At 42.2% G+C, this 16192-nt stretch overlaps 1 protein-coding gene across 2 annotated transcripts in view; it reads left to right on the top strand.

The window, feature by feature from the left end:
• FYB1 (FYN binding protein 1) overlaps positions 1-15472 on the top strand; it is a 157388-nt gene extending 141916 nt beyond the window's left edge. For both annotated transcript variants that reach the window (XM_060190980.1, XM_007517631.3), the window contains 4 exons: positions 1102-1264; positions 8850-8883; positions 11960-11991; positions 13450-15472. In XM_060190980.1, coding sequence (XP_060046963.1) covers positions 1102-1264; positions 8850-8883; positions 11960-11991; positions 13450-13472 — 252 coding nt within the window. In that variant the 3' untranslated portion in view covers positions 13473-15472. The remainder of the gene's footprint in view (positions 1-1101; positions 1265-8849; positions 8884-11959; positions 11992-13449) is intronic.
• Positions 15473-16192: the final 720 nt, after the last annotated feature.

Genomic DNA, 16192 nt, shown 5'->3' with positions numbered 1-16192 from the left:
TCATTACAAATCCTTCATTTTCTACAGAAGTGTTTTAGATTTAAATATATTCCAAACATAACAAACTCTTGCAATGCACACGCAAGTTCTGATAAGCATCTAAATTCAGCTGTCCTTTGACACTTACTCAGAAGTAAATCTAAAAACAGGACAAATGTGATACAGAGTTTGAACAGTGCAATGGTTTTCAGCCATGAAAAAGAAGCAGGGGGGTGGGGGGGGTGGCACACACATTGCCATGCACAGGACCACCTGCAGGGGGGTCACTTCACAAGTAGGGAAGCAGGTCTGCAGGGGTCTATCTTTCTCCCTCTCCATTTCCCCTCCCCTTTCACCTTCTTTCTGTCCTATCAGATAAAATAGAAAGGGGGGGGGGGCAATGGCCACTGAGAGTGGTGGATTGTAGTGGTGGCACCAAGCCCCAGCAATAACACTGGTGTCAGAAAAAGAAAGAGAAAAAGAAGCATCTCCTGCCTTTTGTGATGATTTGAATAGACCTAGAGGCTGTTAAGACAGGGTAAGCAACCAGACAGACAGACAGAAACAGAGAGTATAAATGACACCTCTGTGTAATCTGCAAACAAAGCCAGACTCCTAGAAGCTCACAGAGGCAGCCTGCGCAGGATGGCGATTACCACGGCTGTGGGGTGAAGAATGCAAAGAAATGGTCAGGTAGAAGCTGAGGAGTTCAGTGGATAATGGTGTGAATTTAGTCAGCCACACTGTAGCATTTGTGCTTCACAGCTGCTTAGTGAATCAGTCTTGAATGTTCTCACCACAGAAACAGTCTGCGTATGTAAGGTGACAGGTGTCAGCTAAAACTATAAGGACAGTCGTGTTGCAATCTACACAAATGTTAAAGCAACACATACAGAACATTAAAAATAACATTTTAATAAAATAGCTTCTTCTGTTAGCTTGGTAAAATTATGAGTAACTCTTCTCCAAAAGAAAACCCTTTTCTTTAGTGTTCTTACATTATCTTTCAGAAATAGTAACTATTGATTTGGCAAAGGTTTTCTTGGTAAGTCTGTCAGTCAGCGAGTCACGTTAGAAATATACACCAGTCAATAATGTAATTGCTGTTCTGTATGTCTCCAGTACGACGGTGAAATCAGAGTCCTCTATGAAACCAGAGTTACGTCTTCCTTAACGGCTAAGAAGTGGGGAGCCAGAGAGCTGCAGCTGAAGCCTGGGGAAGCTCTGGAAGTGATTCAAAACACCGATGACACCAAAGTTCTCTGCAGAAACGAGACAGGGAAATGTAAGTGTCCGCTCAGCATAGACACGCAGCACAGAATTTAACAGACACACGCACTAGGGAACCCTCAGTCTAAAATAACTCTCTTAGTAAAACTATCTTTATTTATCGGATAGAGACAGCCAGAAATCAAGAGGAAAGGTGGTGATAGAGAGGAAGAGAGACACCCGCAGCCCTGCTTCAACTTTCACAAAGCTTTCCCCCTGCAGGTGGGGACCGGGGGCTCAAACCTGGGTCCTTGCACACTGTAATGTGTACACTCAGCCCGGTGCGCCCCCACCCACACCTCCCCCCGGTCTTCATCAACTCTTGTTCCCACACCTCGTGAAGCACGGGCACCATGACGCTGCTGGCGAGCCTACAGTGCTGACACCCATCCGTGTGATCTCCTCCCTTCTCTCACCTGCTCCGTGGGACAGCCCAGGGCCGAGGCTGCACCAAATTAGCACTTCTCAGATGCCCAGCTCCAGGAAACACTTGTGTCTCTATTGAACTGGCAGTGGCCTGGCCTCAGCCGCTCCCTCTCCCTCCTTCCGTTTTTCTATTCTTCCCCTCGCCCTCTCTGTGAAATATATAAAATCTACTTTTTAATTTTTTATTATCTTTATTTATTTATTGAATAGAAGCAGCCAGAGACTGAGAGGAAAGGAGAGGCAGAGAAGGAGAGAAACACAGAGACACCTGCAGCCCCGCTTCACTCTAAAGTTCTCCCCTTGGGGAATCAAATCCCATCTCCCATGTGACATACAGGGATACTCACCATTATACTAAAGAGGATGACTAAAATCTTTTGAAAAATATCTTAAATATTAAAATATTTAAGTAAACCAATAATACCCAACAAGCCAAAGTGAGTAGTTTACATCATGACTATATGGTGAGAAAAGTCTCATGATAACACTAAGAGAAATAAAAGCCCTGCTTGACATGAAATAGGGTGGAGAGTCATATTAAACATAAGTAAATAAAAGACATAGGACAAAACTAAATTGCTGTTAATGACAGATTAAGGTCATGGACCAAAGTAAGGTGGTTTCTTCTTTCTAGTTTGCAAAGTACATCACACTTTTGCATGACAAAAATATTATTCTAACTCTTGCCGTGTGGACTTCTCTCCAAAGCATCTTGCCCCTGGTATTTTGGCAGAAAATTTTGCCATCATGTCTTGCTGTTCTTGTTCTGAGCGATGAATCCCAGATAAAGTAATCTTCCTCAACTTCAGAATCCATGTACAACAAGTGGAATCTTGCTAAAAATGCACATTTTAAAGGGGCCTGGTGGTGGCTCACTTGGTTAAGCACATACATTACAGTGTGAGAGGACCGAGGTTCGAGTCCCTACTCCCCACCTGCAGGGGGAAAGCTTGTGCATGGGGAAGCAAGGCTCCAGGTATCTCTCTGCCTCTCTCCCTCTTCAACTTTTCCTCTCAATTTTTCTCTATCTATGCAATAAAGAAATAAATATAATAAAACTTTTTTAAAATGCAGAATTTAACACAGCAGTTCTGAGTGAAGTGGGACACTGAATTTTATCCAGTCACCAAGGGACTGACCCATGGGACGCCCCCGGCTCCCCACCTGCAGGGGAGTCGCTTCACAGGTGGTGAAGCAGGTCTGCAGGTGTCTGTCTTTCCCCCTCTCTCTGTCTTCCCCTCCTCTCTCCATTTCTCTCTGTCCTATCCAACAACGAACAGCATCAACAACAACAAAATAACTACAACAAGGCTACAACAACAAGGGCAACAAAGGGTGGGGATGGCCTCTAGGAGCAGTGGATTTGTGGTACAGGCATTGAGCCCCAGAAATAACCCTGGAAGAGGTTAAAAAAAAAAAAAGCAAGAATTTGTCTGGCCTGGGTGGTGTGGCTCCCTTCTTCAGCACAGCCCTGCAGCCTGGACATTTCTCATTTCCTTATTTCTACTTCTGCTTAGCAGTAAAAGTATTTACAGCCCAACATCACGGTGTCCCAGATGCTTACTTTAATCCTCATCTTTTCTCATTCATCCAAGAAAGTAGAATCTTTGTCTGTTTGTTTGTTTTTGTTTCCCAGAGCACTGCTCAGCTCTGGCTTATGATGTTGTGGGGGGGATTGAACCTGGGACTTTGGAGCCTCAGGCATGAGAGTCTCTTTGAAGAACCATTAAGCCACCTTAACCCCTTCCCCCCAAGAACACGTGGCTTACTTAAACCAAGATTATATTGATAAAAATTAGAGGCTTCGCACTAATAATAGCCGGCCATTGGAAAGTGGAATAAAGATCAATTGTGTAGGCATTACCACAGCTTACCGAGTCTCAGCCAGGGATCTGTAGAAGCAGATACAGTGTAGGCACTGAGATTTTAAATATATATATTTCTGGGACATTCACAAATGTTCAGATTTGGGGGGGGGCAGGGTACTAATATGCGTGTGTACTCCGCAAGCCAATGTCTCCTAAACTGTGGATTCTCCCACATGCTGTCACTGGAGAGATTCTTGTACAGAAAGTATACAATGAGGCATGAACTGACTTATTTGTGGCCAAAAAATGTTCTCAGATTCTTCTGAGTATCAAAGAATAGGGGACTTTAAAGAATCTTTGGGTTTTCCCAGGGTCAAATGATTGTTTCTCTATTTAAGTAATTTTATTTCCAAATTTAAAACAACACATTTTACTGAAGAAATTGTTTTTAATTCGGAAAAATTGAAAGTCACCAGTTTTGAAGCCCTAGACATGGTGAAGGAAGGGGGTGAGGACGGGGAGAGAACAAGTTTATTGAATCACTCTCGCCATTCACAGTCAGTTTACATCCCGTCTGCATTTTCTGCTCTGTGTTTTATTTTTTGGTATTTATTTATCTATTTATCTATGTATTTATTTTTCAAAGTACTCAGCTCCAGTTACTGGTGGTGCTGGGATTAAACCTGGCAACTCAGGCATGACAGTCCTCTGCGTAACCATAGAGCTAATTCCCCAACCCAACCCCTTTTCCCTTGAAACTGAACGGCGTTTCACTGTCTGGGTAAGTCGATGTAATATGATTGTATTTTTTCAAACTGCATGACGCCAAACACTGTAAAGTTAGCCGTTCCTGGGAGTTATGCTAACCGCTGACCACTAGTGTGATTTGACTATTTCTGGACTTATTCACAACAAATGAAACAATAAGGAAAGAGTAGAAGTTGTCATTTTTAGACTATTATATATTTTTATTAGTTATTTAGTAATGATTGACAAAATTGTGGGATAAGAGGGGTACAAGTCCACACAGTTCTCACCAGCAGAGTTCCCTGTCCCATCCCCTCCATTGGAAGCTTCCCTATTCTTTATCCCTCTGGAAGGATGGACCCAAATTCTTTATGGGGAGCAGAAGGTGGGAGTTCTGGCTTCTGTCATTGCTTCTCCACTGGACATGGGTGTTGGCAGGTGGATCCACACTCCCAGCCTGTGTCTGTCTGTCCCTAGTGGGGCAGGGCTCTGGGGAGGGGAGGCTCCAGGATACATGGGTGAGGGCGTCTGCCCAGGGAAGTCAGGTTGGCATCATGGCAGCATCTGCAACTTGGTGGCCGGAAAGCATTAAGATATAAAGCAGAACAAATCGTTTAATAATCAGGAAGCTAGAGATAAAAATAGAGCAGATGAGATTTGGTGTCTTCACATTGGAAGGAGCTAGGAAGTCTATTTCAGGTATATTCCAAGGGGCCCATGACCTCACTAATTTTTACCTGAGCCTGACAGCTAACATGCAGGTGGGCTGAAGGTACTGTCTGGGGAGGTGGCGTCAGAGTTGGGGATACAGCTCATTCTTACTAAGTGAAAAATCTAAGAACATTAGGGTCCAGACAGTCTTCATCTTTCCAAAGATGACTTTGAATTTCCTTGGGCTTCTTGTGTTGACAACAGCCTTCGGGAAGTGAGCCATCAGCCATTCAGCCGTCTGCCCTCCAGAAGGCAAACATCCGGGTAGGAAATTAACTGCAGTGTCTTAAATAGCTCTACCCCCCCCACCCCCCCATCCCCCCACACGTATCTCAGGAACATTCGTTTCAGGCCACAGTGTTCTATTCTACGATTGCAAGTTCTCCAAACACTCATTTCATATTATGTTTGAGACAGCACCCACATTGTTATGGGCTGAGTAAACAGGAGTCATGCTGCAGGGACAGACCCATGAGGAGTTAGTTACTGGCTCACTTCAGTTATTGGGAGGCTTCACTAGCACTGTCTGTGGTAGATATAAAAGGGATGGGCAGGGAGTTGGGCTGTAGCACAGCGGGTTAAGCGCAGGTGGCACAAAGCCCAAGGACCGGTGTAAAGATCCCGGTTCGAGCTCCCAGCTTCCCACCTGCAGAGGAGTCGCTTCACAGACAGTGAAGCAGGTCTGCAGGTGTCTGTCTTTCTCTCCCCCTCTCTGTCTTCCTCTCCTCTCTCCATTTCTCTCTGTCCTATCCAACAACGACGACATCAATAACAATAACTACAACAATAAAACAAGAGCAACAAAAAGGAATAAATAAAATAATATTTTTAAAAAGGGACAGGCAAACAGAGGGAGTGTTTCTCTACTGCAGGAATATTTCTAGGAACTATAATGCAGAAATTCTATAAAAATTTGTGGTAAGTCAATTATTTTGACATAATCGTGAATCATGCTTTTAATAGAAAAAAAGTTTTACAGGGATTTCAAAGGTACTAGACAGTAAAACTTAAGGCATATTAAAATTCACTAACTGTAAGAATGCTATGTAATAGTCATTTTATAACGAAGGATCCCAAATCATCACGTCATTCCTAGGGACCAAGACAGAACAGCACAGAGCCGCCCCGCTTGCCATCTCTCTGCTGCTCTGTTCTTAAAGAAGTCATAACCACTGGTGTTCTTGTGTCTGACACGAGCAGCAGAACAGCAGCTCCACAGAAGTGCTCTGAAGGTGTCCTTACTTTGAGGCAGGCAAGGTGGACGAGGATGTGTGCTAGGGGAGGGAAGTCTAATAGAGGGCAGTTTTATCATTAACTTTGTGAAGTCAGGTAATTAGACGATCCATTGTGAATTACTAACATGGGTCATCTAAACATAAGACTGTTTTGGTGTTCATTACAAGCAGAATTTTTTAAAATATTTTTTTAAATATTTATTTTTTTCCCTTTTGTTGCCCTTGTTTGATTGTTGCAGTTATTGATGTCGTCATTGTTGGATAGGACAGAGAGAAATGGAGAGAGGAGGGGAAGACAGAGAGGGGGAAAGACAGACACCTGCAGACCTGCTTCACCACCTGTGAAGCGACTCCCCTGCAGATGGAGAGCCCGGGGCTCGAACCAGGATCTTTCCGCTGGTCCTTGTGCTTTGCGCCACATGCGTTTAACCCGCTGTGCTGCCGCCCAACCCCCACAAGCAGAATCATCAAGTCTATGCAATGTTATTATAACTGAGACTTAAAAGGGGAGCACCAGGGGCAAGGTGGTGGAGTGCCGGGCTGAGTGTGCACTTCATCACGCTCATGGACACGGGTTCAAGCCCTCAACCCACCTGCAGGGGCAGTGCCTCATAAGCAGTGAAGTAATGCTACAGATCTCTCTGTCTCTCTCTGCCTCTGTCTCTGTCCCTCTCTGTCTCTCCCTCCCTCCTTCCCTCCCCCGCTCACTGTCTCTCTTTCCTGTCAAATAAAACAAAGAAATATATTTTAAACGTAGATTATCGGGGCCAGTGGCTCGCCTGGTGAAGTGCACACGCAGCCTGCACAGCGGCCGGCTGAGTCCCTGACTGTGAAATAGGGGCACCTGGAAGGAGGGGGCTTCATGACAGTGGAATAGTGGTGCAGTCTCCCTCTCTCTCTCTCTCTCTCTCTCTCTCTGTGTGTGTGTGTGTGTGTGTGTCTGTCTGTCTGTCTGTCTGTCTTCTCTCTCTCTCTCCCTCTTTCCAAAAAAAAAAGGTAGTATGGAGCCCCAATGATAATCATGGTAGCAAAAAAAAAGTGCCTAGATAGAGGCCAAGGAAAGCTCTAGGACTGGTGTGTCCTTGCTCTCTCTCTCTCTCTCTCTCCCCCCTTATCCTGCCCTCCCCCCTCTCTCTCCCTACCAGTCTCTCGTCTCTCAATTAAAGTAAGAGCAACCTGGAGTGGTAAAATTATGCCTATGGGAGGACCCAGTTCCACAAAAGTAAAAATAAAACACAAAACAAAGAAAAAGAAAGAAAAGAAAATGTATTTGATGCTAAAATAATTCTAGTCTCTGGTAAGATTTCTTTTTTCTTATAACTTCTCCAGTTTTCCATCTTCCAATTTTATGTCAGAGACTTCCCAAAGCAGTTCCCAATATCAATGTTGAATTCACTGTTAAGAATTTCTTTCCTGTGAGTTTCGATTTTAAAGCGATTAACATAAATACCCTGATTATAAAAACACTTAAAATTGTTTTGTCTTCTGATTTATTGAGAGAAAATTTTCCTGATTTATAGTTGTGTGCATTTATCTTGATTGGGAACCAGTACCAATAGCCAGACTCAGTGAGAAATGACTGACAAGGCGGCAGCTAAATCAGTAAGTCACAGTTAGCAGTAGTGACTACATGTCTCACACATGTCCTCAGGAAAGTTATTCCATCTCTTGCCTGGAACTATTTTGCATGATGAGGATCAAATGAAGTCTCAGAAAGAAAACCTTTGTTTCCTTGCAAGTCCAGCCTGTGTTCACTTAACCAAAGCCTCACGAGAACCCCAGGTGTGTTCTCCTAGTGGAGCATTTGTTCTACCAAAGATGGGGGAAAAAAGAAAGTTAATATGCTATCAAAAGACAAAAGTAGTAAAGGAAGATATTCAAGGCCGGCTGTAAACTCTTCTGAGGTGCTTTAGACTACACACTTCCCCAAGAAGCCACCAGATTCCTGGAATCTGAAAGGGGAGTTCTGACTTCTCCAAATATAATAAAATTTGAAAAGTTAAGTCTTGATTTGTTGAAATCTAAAATACCTACCTAGGAACAACTTTTGCAATGACAAGAACTATGTTCATTGACACATAAGAATGTATCATGAATTCTCCTGGAAGCTGGGTCATGTGAGTAAGAACGAGGTTTAAATTTGAAGGAGACTTTGCACTATGACCTGAACTACCTTAGACATGTTTCCCAGATTTCCTGGGAAAGGAAGAAATATTGTAAATGAAAGGGGGAGAGACAATTAGCAAAGAGAAAAGAAGTAAAAAGCAGCAGCCTGACGGGCGGTGGCTCAGCCTGTCGGCACGGGCCTTGCTATTACTCCAGTCTGCCTCTGTCTCTGTCTCTCTTATGCAAATTCTTCATAAGTAGAAATAAGTAGATGTTGGTAGCTACAGTGTAGAACTACATCCTTTTATCTTACAATCTTGCAGACCACTATTAACTACAAATTAAAAAGTGCTTGAAGCAATAAACAAATCCTGGTTAAGCTAAAAACAATAATAAAGTGAATAAGTAGAAGAAAGTGAAGACAAGTAAGAATGGGTCCTACTTGGAAATCAATATGGTTATTCAGCATAGCAACTATATTAATCCATTTTACTTACATTTTTAAAAAGAAATAGGATTTGCCATGTCTGGGCTCTTAACTAAAATGCGTTTCCTTTCTTCTTCATAGATGGTTATGTGCTTCGAAGTCACTTGATGGACAAGTAAGTCTCTGTTCTTCTCTTACAATATTTGTAAAAAATAATTTTATGTGTTTCAGGAAGAAAAACTGAGTATTATTTAAATACTATGATCTATTCAACTACCAGTTTTTAAGATACTATGCCATACTAATGTCAGCATGGTAGTGCCAATGACAAAAGTAAGAATTTTTACAAAGTGCCACTTTTTCAGATAGACAAGAAGTCCTTCTCAGTCACAATTACACAATTCAGTTTTTTTTTTAATTTAATTTCTTTATTGGGGAATTAATGTTTTACATTCGATAGTAAATTTGTACATACATAGCATTTCCTAGTTTTCCATGTAACAATACAACCCCCACTAGGTCCTCTGTCATCCTTCTTGGATCTGTATTGTCCCTGCCACCCACCCCAGAGTCTTTTACTTTGGTGCAATACGCCAACTCCAGTTCAGGTTCTACTTGTGTTTTCTCTTCTGATCTTGTTTTTCAACTTCTGCCTGAGAGTGAGATCATACCATATTCCTCCTTCTGTTTCTGACTGAAACAATTCATAGTTTTACATGTTTACTGGAAACTAGATTGCAAATATTGGAAATGGGTCAAAGACACTACCACTTTCACTATTTACTATCACTGTATTTCACTCTCTGACTAGTAGGTAGAGTTCAGTTATTAGGAATGTAAGTACTAACATCTTCTGTCTACAATGTAGAGTTTGGTCCCTAATGAAGGGTTTTTCTTTTCACACCAGGCATAGTATAATATTAGTTGCCTTTTTTTTATCAACAGAAACAAGTCAGAAAAAAATAGCAGTCAATGATTCTGTATTCTTGTGAATAAGGCACTGTCACAGCCTGGTACTTGTGTCCTGTCAGAGTCCCACAAGAAGCAATAAAACTCTGTTCCAAGTTAAAAAAAAAAAAAAAGTGAAGAAATAAAAATAAAAATCAACTTTTAGAGTGAGGTGATACCCTGATAAAGATTTACAGAATTTTACATAATTAAAATGTATTAAACGGAGTCACCAGTCGTATTGACAAACAATCTGACACCAGTTAGAGACAAGTCAGTTCCCTGACAGCAAACTAGGGAATAAGGAAGATTATCCACACGCAAGTGCTCTGTCTTCCTCAGAGCATTATTGGTGGTAGCAAGCCCGGAACTTGCCAGCAGGTTTTCTGCGAAAGGCACAAGCTCCAGGTGAAGAACATATGCAAATAATAAGACAGTACCGTCATCAGTGATGACGATGCAAAAAGGCCTAAGAAGTATACTCTCAACGAATCTGCCGGCTCACCGCCCAGCAAATACTTGACACGCGCTTTCTCAGTGGAGGGGTAAGAGCAAAATCTCGTCTCCTGCGTTCGTCTTGAATTTCCATTAGCCAAGTCCTCCCGCAGTCCCAGAGAAAGCCATCTGAATAGGAGACGGAGGGAACTCACAGCCACACCAGCCAGAGCCGGCAGCGGTTTGAAAGGTCTGTGCTGCTTTACCGTAACAGCACAGAGAAGCTCCTGGAACCCAGAGCAGATGTGGTCTAAGTGACAAAACCACTAAACGTTTCTGAGCTTTGAAACTGGAGCCTGTATGGTGAGGCTGTGCTAGAGAGTTCATGTCCTCACTCGTGTAAATACTGCCTGCAGTGTCGTTTGCTATTCCAAGAGATGCCTGAAGTCAGATCCTGTCTCGCTCGTCCCTGTGCGTCCTGCATGTAGGAAGGCTTCCATGTGTGTACGAGATGAAATATCTCTCAAAGATTATGACCAGGGAGAAACCAGTATGTGTAACTGTAGTCAGAATTACAACTAGAGATGCTGCCTTTAAACATAAATATTCTTAGTTAGGGGAGGGAGCTGGGCAGTGGCACACTCAGTTAAGTACACATACCAGCAAGCTCAAGGATCCAGGTTCGAGCCCCCTGCTCCCCACCTGCTGCGGGAATGCTTCATGAGTGGTGAAGCAAGTCTGCAGGTGTGTATCTTTTTCTCCCATCTCTATCTTCCCTTCTCTCTCAGTTTCTCTATGCCCTATCAAATAATAATTTAAAAAATTAATGGAAAAATGGCCACAAGGAGCAGAGGATTCATAGTGCCTGTGCCTAGACTTAGCAGTAACTCTGGTGGCGATTAAATATAAATATATTTAGAGTCCTAAACATAAGGGTCACTATGGTAACCATACCACGGGACTTCTTTAGTAACTGATATATTTTACAGCTAATATTTACACATTAAAAATAGTAGTGTGGGAAAATGATGTACTCATTTCCTATGATAAATGTTACTGACTTTATTCAAGGTTTGAAGTTCAAGTGGGAGTACAAAAATGATATCAACAGATAAATAAAATGGGGGCCAGGTGGTGGCCACCTGGTTGAGCACACATGTTAATAGTGCACAAGGACCCAGGTTTGAGCCCCCAGGCTCCACCTGTGCAAGTGGTAAAGCAGGGTTTCCTCTCTCTCTCTCTCTCTCTCTCTCTCTCTCACTTCCCTCTTGATTTCTGGCTGTCTCTATCCAGTAAAAATAATAATTAAAAAATAAATAAATAAAACAAAATTCATGACAATTTGGGGTTAGAGTCCGGCAATGGAGTGTCACACCAGGGTGGTTCAGTTTAGTCCATTCAAAAAGCACTTTAGGGCAGAGACAGAAAGCAAAATGGTTCTGCAAAGAGACTCTCATGCCTGAGGCTCCAAAGTCCCAGGTTCAACCCCCTGCAGCACCATAAGCCAGAGCTGAGTAGGGCTCTGGTAACAAAATGAAAAGCACTTTATTCTCACAGTCAGCTGCATGAACTAGGCTCTGTCTGTGCTCTTGAGACTTGCTTATATTGTTGCTTACCTTTTATGACATAGAGTAAGTCGTGAAGTACTTCTTGTAGAATGAAACCAAAGACTAGATTAGCTCGAAGAAGAAGGTACAGGTGAAGCTAAGATTCCCTCCCCTTAGAGCTGTGTGGCATGCGGCAGCATCTCTCTCTGCAGCACCTGGCTTGTGTTTTATGACCCGCATCACCAACCTTCTGATCTAGATATTGTTCTCAAGTGAAGAGGCAGTTTTCTTTATGATAAAAATTGCTTTCTGTCTTCACAGCGATGGAGAAATCTATGATGACATTGCTGACGGTAAGTCCCAGCTGGTTCTGTGGAGACAACGGTCACAGTGAGGTCACTGTTCTCAGAAATACTGGAAGGAGCTTGCTGGGTTAAGGAGAGGCCTCTAATCTGCTCAGAATTGACTCACTTGAAGGTGGCAGGATAGCTAGCGCACTCGTGTGATAAAGGATATGTGCGTGTGTTAAACATGACTAGGCATCAAGGAAGAATCTCTGTTTGAAAACAAAGTAAGACCATATTTTCCATGCCTTAACAAAAAATTGCTTTGATTCACAGAAATACGCAGAGCTGGCAGAAGAGGCATTTATTTCATAGACTATGATATTGGTACCCTCTCCTCCTCCCAAAACATGTGTTTCTAAATCATCATCTAAAAGTTAGCCAAAGCTAAAATAAGGCAAAGTGATAAACTATATTGCCTTTTTTGTCTCCTTTCAAAATTATAATTCTTGCTATATTAACATTCTCTGTCTCGTTCAGAATGACTACCAAAAGTGATTAAGTACTAGCTAATATAAGATATGCCTGAGTCTCATTTTGATAGAAAATTAATCTGTCCAGACACTTTGTTGAAATGGTATGCCAAACAATGAAAGTTAAATATGACCTTCCAGTTGAGTAGCTTTTCTAAGAAGAATTTATTTATTCATGATTTATTTATTCTTTCTCCAGAAAGAGAGAGAGGAGAGAGACTCAGAGTATCATTCTGAAACAGACGATGCCAGGGATCGAACTCAAGACCTCATGCTTTCTCTCACTCTCTTTTTTTTATTAGGGGGGTTAATAATTTATAGAAAGTACAGTTGTTGACATGTGGGTAAATTTTCTCAAATTCCCCTGACAGGTGTCTGCCAAAACCCCTCGTCCTCCGGCCTAGGTCCCCCTCCACCATGGTGCACCAGAACCTGAAAGCCTTCCTCCCTCACCAGGGTTCTTTGCTTTGGAGCAGTACAGCAAACCCAGCCCCAGTGCTGCGTTCTATTTCCCCTTCTGCCTATGAGAGATCGCCCCATAGTCATCCTGCTCCAGACCGCAAGTCCTGTACTCTAGCCACTGTGCCCACGCCCCAGGTCTCTTAAGTAAATTTTTTTAAGTGGGCCAAGTTTAGTTTTTCTCTGATTCTTTTTTTTTAATGTTTTCTTTTTTAATATTATTTATTTATTTATTATTGGGTAGAGACAGAGAAATTAAGAGGAAAGAGGAATATAGAGAAAGAGACAGAGAGACACCCGCAGCCCTGCTTCACCACTTGTGAAGCTTCCCCCCTGCAGGTGGGGACCAGGGGCTTGAACCCGGGTCCTTGTGCACTGGAATGTGTGTGCTCAGCCAGGAGTGTCATCGCCTTGCTCCCCCCTTTTGTTTTCTAATTCTAAACTCGGAAGTCATGTGTCACCTACTTTTTCCACCCTTGGAACAGGTAAGGAGACTGTTTGTACAAAGCGTTGAAATCTGCTTACTTTCTTTCAGGCTGCATCTATGACAATGACTAAAGTCATCCTGCAAGATGCATCTCACGGTGGCGAGACGTCTGGGTTTTGGTCTCATGTCATTGGAGGGCGTAGACGATGAATGCACAAAGCAATTGATTACCAGATGTTGCAAACTCTGATCATTTTCATAAGGTTTCTTAAGTTTTAGACTTAGGAAAGGATCCCTGCTTAGTCAGCACCTCAGAAGATGGCCTCAGTGAAACAGGGAATTTGAAATGCCGCCTTCTGCTCAGCTGTCAATTATTAGGTGGGCGGTTCTGATACATTGTCCAGGCAACACATAAAGAAACAAGGAAACATGAGACGCAATGATTACTTCATCTAAAGAACTAGAAGCAACAAGAATTCCTAAAAATCAAGGAAATTTTGGAACATCCCACACAGAGAAAAAGCTAACTATTGCATCCACCCCTAATTCAGATGTCTGCCTCCTCTCCTGCGGGGTCAGATGTCTTTGAAGACGATGATAGTGACAAACATCTGTACCCAGTTTGTCCTTCTGTGTCACTGTGAATCTATGTTGACTATTGTATCAAACACGGGCATTCAGTACGCACACCTGAGATTAAACTGTAGAAAAGTCCAAGATGGTTTCTTTTTGAAGATTTTTTTTTCTTACTCACAGTTTAATTCTGTACTCTTTTAAGTACCTTTGTAACTTCAGTAGCTCTAAATGAGGACTGTTTTTAAATTATGGAGAAGTGGAGGAATCTGTTCAGAAATTAATTTCCCTTTTATTACACCTCATTATCATGAAAACTCCTCCAGGAAAAAGAAATTCTTTTCAGTCACCTCTACAAGCCTTTATTTTAGGCCCACTTATCTGGAGAGCTAGCCAGCAGAAGGAACGCACATTACTAAGTCCTTGCTTTTGGACTAGGTTATTCCTTGTTGACACAGATAAATTCTCAAAGCAGCTCAAAAAAACAAAATTTGAAGTTTTGGATTCTAAATGCTAAGAACACTAAGTACCATGACACAAAATGCAAAACCCTGGCCCCAGAGATAACACAGTGCTTATGCAAAAGACTTTCCTGCCTGAAGTTCAAAAATACCAGGTCCCCCCAGAAGCCGAAGCTCAGCATGGCTCTAGTTAATAGTGAACAATATATAAGACCCTAACTCATAAAAAATAGCACTGTAGACCGTTTTTGACAACTTCCAAAACATGGGATGAACAAATCAGAGTTCAGTCTCAGCTACTAAGGAACCATGACGTGATATTTGGATCAATTAATCACCAGCTCCAGTTCCTCGTTCGTGAATTACAGAATTAAACTGTCAGTTTCCCTGGACTTGTTTGCTGCCAGGTATCTCAAACTTCAACCCAGTTCTATGTTTCAGAATTCTTAAAAACTCCGTGACTAAATTATTATTCATGCATTGTCCATGTTTTGATATAGCAAAGACACAATGGGGTTTCTGGAAAGTGGCCCCAACACGAAATAATTTCAAGTAATTGTAAAGGTTCTCAAAATCTTCCTAGAGTTAAAGGGAAACTGCCGTTAGGTAGGTGCCTTCAAACTTGGATCATCCTCCCCCACTGACTAACTTGTAAATTGTTAAGAGCCTGGACTCCCCACATTAGAAGCCCGCTCTTACCTGTGAGCTGCTTGGATAGTCATCTTCTGATGGGATAATCCAGTGTCTCTTCATTTGATAAATTCAATTTAAAGATAAAACTACATTGTGCAAAATATGTTTTTTTGTTAAATTTGGTAGTAAACACGCATGATAAATTGACAGCATTGTCATAAAGTGAATGCAATGCCGGTTTTTAAAATTTCAAATTAAATCAAGAACATAGTTTAGAGTTTGGATTTACAGACCAAGAAGTAGACATATGTGTGCCTGTGAAATTTTATTAGCAATCACCTTAACGTGAAAGATCTAGTTTAAATATTGACTGTAATATACCAGTTGTTATTTTTATTATCGATTCATGTATGGAATTGTGTCGTGTGAGAAGACTGGCAAATAAAGAATGCCTTCAAGATGAATTTGTCTCCGACTTATTCAGAACAAAGTGAGCACATCAGTCTTTCTCTCCCCTAACTTGACCTCACATCTACACAGAGTCTTCCTCTGAGGGAATCCTTGGTGCTTTTGACCTAGCTTCAGAGGACCAAACTTCTCACCAGTACCCCTGACACTTTGCCTCCCTTCAGGAAGTAGAAACTGACATAATCAGTTGCAACTTTCTTCCAGATGGTGTTTGTACTTAACCCACATCCAAACGCTATCCCAAAGAATAAGAAATCAGGGGAGTTGGGCGGTAGGGCAGCAGGTTAAGTGTAGGTAGCACAAAGCACAAGGACCGGCATAAGAATCTGGGTTCGAGCCCCCGGCTCCCCACCGGCAGGGGAGACGCTTCACAGGCGGTGAAGCAGGTCTGCAGGGGTCTGTCTTTCTCTTTCCCCTCTGTCTTCCCCTCCTCTCTCCATTTCACTCTCTCCTATCCAACAACAATGACGTGAATAACAACAATAATAACTACAACAAAACAAGAAGGGCAACAAGAGGGAATAAATAAATATTTTTTTAAAAGAATAAGAAATCAATGTGTCAGAGTCAGAGACACACTCTATTACATCATTTCTTCTTGGCTCCTCTCATGTCTTCTTTCATGATTAATCTCGCTTCTCCCTTCACTTTCCCCACTTCTCTCATCCCTTCTTTTCTCTCTACCCCCACACACATTCACTCTCTTCTTCCTAACC

Source organism: Erinaceus europaeus, chromosome 5, assembly GCF_950295315.1.
Source record: "Erinaceus europaeus chromosome 5, mEriEur2.1, whole genome shotgun sequence".
NCBI lineage: Eukaryota > Metazoa > Chordata > Mammalia > Eulipotyphla > Erinaceidae > Erinaceus > Erinaceus europaeus.
This window is presented reverse-complemented; position numbering and strand designations above follow the sequence as displayed.